Source organism: Oncorhynchus nerka, linkage group LG9b (genome assembly GCF_034236695.1).
Source record: "Oncorhynchus nerka isolate Pitt River linkage group LG9b, Oner_Uvic_2.0, whole genome shotgun sequence".
In the NCBI taxonomy this organism is placed as follows: Eukaryota; Metazoa; Chordata; class Actinopteri; order Salmoniformes; family Salmonidae; genus Oncorhynchus; species Oncorhynchus nerka.
In genome coordinates, this window is record NC_088424.1 from 46,757,068 (window position 1) to 46,763,067 (window position 6,000).

Consider the following 6,000-nt stretch of genomic DNA (forward strand, 5'->3'; position numbering starts at 1 on the left):
TGGAAGGGAGAGGTCAACGACAGGGTGAGTTTATATCTCTGGTGGAAGGGAGAGGTCAACAGCAGGGTGAGTTTATATCTCTGGTGGAAGGGAGAGGTCAACGAGCAGGGTGAGTTTATATCTCTGGTGGAAGGAGAGATCAACAGCAGGGGAGTTTATATCTCTGGTGGAAGGGAGAGGTCAACGACAGGGTGAGGTTATATCTCTGGTGGAAGGGAGAGGTCAACAGCAGGGGGAGTTTATATCTCGGGTGGAAGGAGAGGTCAACGACAGGGTGAGGTTATATCTCTGGTGGAAGGGAGAAGTCAACAGCAGGGGGAGTTTATATCTCTGGTGGAAGGAGAGGTCAACGACAGGGTGAGGTTATATCTCTGGTGGAAGGGAGAGGTCAACAGCAGGGGGAGTTTATATCTCTGGTGGAAGGAGAGACAACGACAGGGTGAGTTTATATCTCTGGTGGAAGGGAGAGGTCAACAGCAGGGTGAGTTTATATCTCTGGTGGAAGGGAGAGGTCAACGACAGGGTGAGGTTATATCTCTGGTGGAAGGGAGAGGTCAACAGCAGGGGAGTTTATATCTCTGGTGGAAGGGAGAGGTCAACGACAGGGTGAGTTTATATCTCTGGTGGAAGGGAGAGGTCAACAGCAGGGTGAGTTTATATCTCTGGTGGAAGGAGAGGTCAACAGCAGGGTGAGTTTATATCTCTGGTGGAAGGAGAGATCAACAGCAGGGTGAGGTTATATCTCTGGTGGAAGGGAGAGGTCAACAGCAGGGTGAGTTTATATCTCTGGTGGAAGGGAGAGGTCAACGGCAGGGTGAGTTTATATCTCTGGTGGAAGGGAGAGGTCAACAGCAGGGTGAGTTTATATCTCTGGTGGAAGGGAGAGGTCAACGACAGGGTGAGGTTATATCTCTGGTGGAAGCAGAGGTCAACGACAGGGTGAGTTTATATCTCTTGTGGAAGGGAGAGGTCAACGACAGGGTGAGTTTATATCTCTGGTGGAAGGAGAGGTCAACGACAGGGTGAGGTTATATCTCTGGTGGAAGGAGAGGTCAACGACAGGGTGAGTTTATATCTCTGGTGGAAGGGAGAGGTCAACAGCAGGGTGAGGTTATATCTCTGGTGGAAGGAGAGGTCAACGGCAGGGTGAGGTTATATCTCTGATGGAAGGCAGAGGTCAACGGCAGGGTGAGTTTATATCTCTGGTGGAAGGGAGAGGTCAACAGCAGGGTGAGTTATATCTCTGGTGGAAGGAGAGGTCAACGGCAGGGTGAGTTTATATCTCTGGTGGAAGGAGAGATCAACGGCAGGGTGAGTTTATATCTCTGGTGGAAGGGAGATGTCAACAGCAGAGTGAGTTATATCTCTGTGGAATGGAGAGGTCAACGGCAGGGTGAGGTTATATCTCTGGTGGAAGGGAGAGGTCAACGACAGGGTGAGTTTATATCTCTGGTGGAAGGGAGAGGTCAACGACAGGGTGAGATTATATCTGGTGGAAGGAGAGGTCAACGGCAGGGTGAGTTTATATTTCTGCTGAAAGGAGAGGTCAAGGGCAGGGTGAGATTATATCTCTGATGGAAGGGAGAGGTCAACAGCAGGGTGAGGTTATATCTCTGGTGGAAGGGAGAGGTCAACAGCAGGGTGAGGTTATATCTCTGGTGGAAGGGAGAGGTCAACAGCAGGGTGAGGTTATATCTCTGGTGGAAGGAGAGGTCAACGGCAGGGTGAGGTTATATCTCTGGTGGAAGGGAGAGTTCAACGACAGGGTGAGTTTATAGCTCTGGTGGAAGGGAGAGGTCAACGACAGGGTGAGGTTATATCTCTGGTGGAAGGGAGAGGTCAACAGCAGGGGGAGTTTATATCTCTGGTGGAAGGGAGAGGTCAACAGCAGGGGGAGTTTATATCTCTGGTGGAAGGGAGAGGTCAACGGCAGGGTGAGTTTATATCTCTGGTGGAAGGGAGAGGTCAACAGCAGGGTGAGTTTATATCTCTGGTGGAAGGGAGAGGTCAACAGCAGGGTGAGTTTATATCTCTGGTGGAAGGGAGAGGTCAACGACAGGGTGAGATTATATCTCTGGTGGAAGGGAGAGGTCAACAGCAGGGTGAGATTATATCTGGTGGAAGGAGAGTTCAACGGCAGGGTGAGTTTATATTTCTGCTGAAAGGAGAGGTCAAGGGCAGGGTGAGATTATATCTCTGATGGAAGGGAGAGGTCAACAGCAGGGTGAGGTTATATCTCTGGTGGAAGGGAGAGGTCAACAGCAGGGTGAGGTTATATCTCTGGTGGAAGGGAGAGGTCAACAGCAGGGTGAGGTTATATCTCTGGTGGAAGGAGAGGTCAACGGCAGGGTGAGGTTATATCTCTGGTGGAAGGGAGAGGTCAACGACAGGGTGAGTTTATATCTCTGGTGGAAGGGAGAGGTCAACGACAGGGTGAGTTTATATCTCTGGTGGAAGGGAGAGGTCAACAGCAGGGGGAGTTTATATCTCTGGTGGAAGGGAGAGGTCAACAGCAGGGTGAGGTTATATCTCTGGTGGAAGGGAGAGGTCAACAGCAGGGTGAGGTTATATCTCTGGTGGAAGGGAGAGGTCAACAGCAGGGGGAGTTTATATCTCTGGTGGAAGGGAGAGGTCAACGGCAGGGTGAGTTTATATCTCTGGTGGAAGGGAGAGGTCAACAGCAGGGTGAGTTTATATCTCTGGTGGAAGGGAGAGGTCAACGGCAGGGTGAGTTTATATCTCTGGTGGAAGGGAGAGGTCAACGGCAGGGTGAGTTTATATCTCTGGTGGAAGGGAGAGGTCAACAGCAGGGTGAGTTTATATCTCTGGTGGAAGGGGGAGGTCAACAGCAGGGGGAGTTTATATCTCTGGTGGAAGGGAGAGGTCAACAGCAGGGGGAGTCTTTCATCCCACTTTAATTGAAACATGACTTCCTTCCGTCTGTGAAAGGTCATGTTCTCCCTGCCGGTGAATCCAACGTTCCCGATCTTTATTTAGATGATAATGGATTTTGTGTCAGTGATCTTTTCCATATGATTTCCATTTTACATTGACGTGTTTTTATTGTTGGCAGGTGGGCTGGTTCCCCTCTACATATGTGGAAGAGGAAGACTGAGCTGGTTGATTAAACCTCAGATCTCAGGTGACACGGCTATAGCCCACACTGCACTACGGCTCCAGACATCCTCCAGGTTGTGGAGCCACAGCATCCTGGCACTCTGATAGAACTCAGACAAGACAAAAGCCCCAAGCCAGACAGATGGAAGTAGGAAATGCCCTCTATCCTCATCCATCCTCACCCTACCTCACCCATCCTCAACACATCCATCCTCCTCAACACACCCCTCCTCACCTCTCCCATCATCACACAACCCAACCTCAGCCCCTCCCTCCCATCCTCACCCCTCCTCACCCCTCCTCACCCTTCCTAACCCCTCTCCACCTCATCCCCTCCTCACCCTCCCCACCTTATCCCCACCTCATCCCCTCCACCCCTCCCTACCTCATCCCCTCTCACCCATCCCATCCTCACCCCTCCTCACCCCTCACCCATCCTCACCCCTCCCCACCTCATCCCTCCTCACCCATCCCATCCTCACCCCTCCCCACCTCATCCCCTCCACCCCTCCCTACCTCACCCTCCTCACCCCTCCCCTCCTCACCCCACCTCACCCCTTCCCACCTCATCCCTCCTTATGACCAGCACTGTTTTATTCTGACTGCACTATAGACTCCAGACTTAAAGTAGAGACACTCCCTCCCTGGTTGAGAGTCAAACTTGATGAAGCTGGTCTTCTCTTACCTTGTGTTGTTATTGATAACGTCACTGGTTAGTCTGACAGATTAGTAAATTATTAAACACTCGTGGCACGAAAGAAAGATATTTTTCTGCTTTTCTACACCCACAGTGTTTGAAGACTGTACACAATGTTGAAGACTTGTTTGTTGTGCTAAAATGATTCCATTATGTGACCGCTATGCTCCCCTTATATACAATGAGTTCCAGAAGTATTGGGACAGTGATATTTGCATCTGCATCGCTTGCTGTTTGGGGTTTTAGGCTGGGTTTCTGTACAGCACTTTGTGACATCGGCTGACGTAAAAAGGGCTTTATAAATACATTTGATTGTTGATTGATTTGTTGTTGTTGTTTTGGCTCTGTACTTTAACACTTTGGAGTTTAAATGAAACAATGACTGAGTTTCAATTGCAGACTGTCAGCTTTAATTTTAGGGTATTTTCATCCATATCAGGTGAACCTTTTTTTGACACAATACATTATTTATCATTCATTTCTATTGGGCATAAAATTAATCTGAAACACAACCAAAGCAAACAGCAAATGCATCCAACAAATGTGTCACAAGCTTGACGTAGTCATTACTGTGCTATGAATATGGGACCAAATACTACACCTTCTACTACTTTAATACACATATAAGTGAATTTGTCCCAATACTTTTGGTCCAATAAAATGGGGGGGACTATGTAGAAAAAGTGCTGTAATTTCTAAACAGTTTATCCGATACGATTGCAAAATACCCTCAAATTAAAGCTGACAGTCTGCAATTTAACCTCATTGTATTTGTTTTGAAATCCAAAGTGCTGGAGAACAGAGTAAAAATAACAAAAAATGTGTTACTGTCCCAATACTTTTGGAGATCACCTGTTTCCTTCATCACCTGTTACATTACCTGTTTCCTTCATCACCTGTTACATTACCTGTTTCATTCATCACCTGTTACATTACCTGTTTCATTCATCACCTGTTACATTACCTGTTTCATTCATCACCTGTTACATCACCTTTTTCCTTCATCACCTGTTACATCACCTGTTTCCTTCATCACCTGTTACATTACCTGTTTCATTCATCACCTGTTACATAACCTGTTTCCTTCATCACCTGTTACATCACCTGTTTCCTTCATCACCTGTTACATCACCTGTTTCCTTCATCACCTGTTACATCACCTGTTTCCTTCATCACCTGTTACATTACCTGTTTCATTCATCACCTGTTACATCACCTGTTTCATTCATCACCTGTTACATTACCTGTTTCATTCATCACCTGTTACATTACCTGTTTCCTGTATAACAGGGTGTCGCCCCCCCAAAAAAAATGTAAAATAGGTTATAAATTGTTGGACATAAAAAAACAACTATAAAAACACCAGAAAATCAGCTCCGAATTATGTTATTTTAGAAAATCAATTCCAAAGTATAAATGTGACAATCATCCCTCTATACTGTACCCATCGTTCACCTTTGTTTTTTCTCATCAGGAGATTTGTTTAAATAGCAATTCAGTAGTTAGCCAGAAAAAACAAAGCATATTTAGCCTCCAGATTATGGCCAAGTATTATCTCCTGTACATCATTTTGATGGATAGCCATGTAAACTTTGCCGGACCGAGTTTGACGTCGACCTAAAATCATTACAGAGTCGATCTGAGAGACGGTTTCTTAATTTGGCTTATTCAAGACAATCCAATTTCGTTCAGTTTGAAGTGAAAAGATCACTTGATGCTTAAAGCAAATACACATTTAATGTTCATGTTTTTTTTTCACGGTGTTAAAAGTCACTTCCTTATTGAATGCTAATCTCATCCTCTATGTTGAATTATATTTTCTGCAATGTGTAATGCAGTTCCTGTTTTTATTTTTTCTTAACATTTATTAAATAATTTGTATTACTATGGAGTGTTATTTCATGTGTACTACATTTAAAAAAATGTATTTCGGTCAATTCTGCACAAAAGTTCAAGCCCGCTTCAGCCAACGCTTCTGAAAAATAGTCGTGCAACAGTGTCACGCACACATCAGTCCCCCTGCAACAAGGGGCCAAAATAAATCTAATCAAAGTTTATTGCTGGCGTACACTGATCTGCAGGTGTTACAGCAGGTGGAGAAAAATCCTTGTTACTTGATCCAACAGGGCAATAGAATCTCAACAAGAAATGTAATGAAACGCCAGAATGAGTCCAATTTAACAATT

The 6,000-nt window shown here is 45.8% G+C and overlaps 1 protein-coding gene across 2 annotated transcripts in view; it reads left to right on the plus strand.

Moving 5' to 3' along the window:
• The window catches only part of vav3b (vav 3 guanine nucleotide exchange factor b), a 125,060-nt gene extending 119,359 nt beyond the window's left edge, over window positions 1–5,701 (plus strand). For both annotated transcript variants that reach the window (XM_065013787.1, XM_065013788.1), the window contains exon 27: window positions 3,074–5,701. In XM_065013787.1, the coding sequence (XP_064869859.1) occupies window positions 3,074–3,115 (42 nt within the window). In that variant the 3' untranslated portion in view covers window positions 3,116–5,701. The remainder of the gene's footprint in view (window positions 1–3,073) is intronic.
• The last annotated feature ends 299 nt before the right edge of the window (window positions 5,702–6,000 follow it).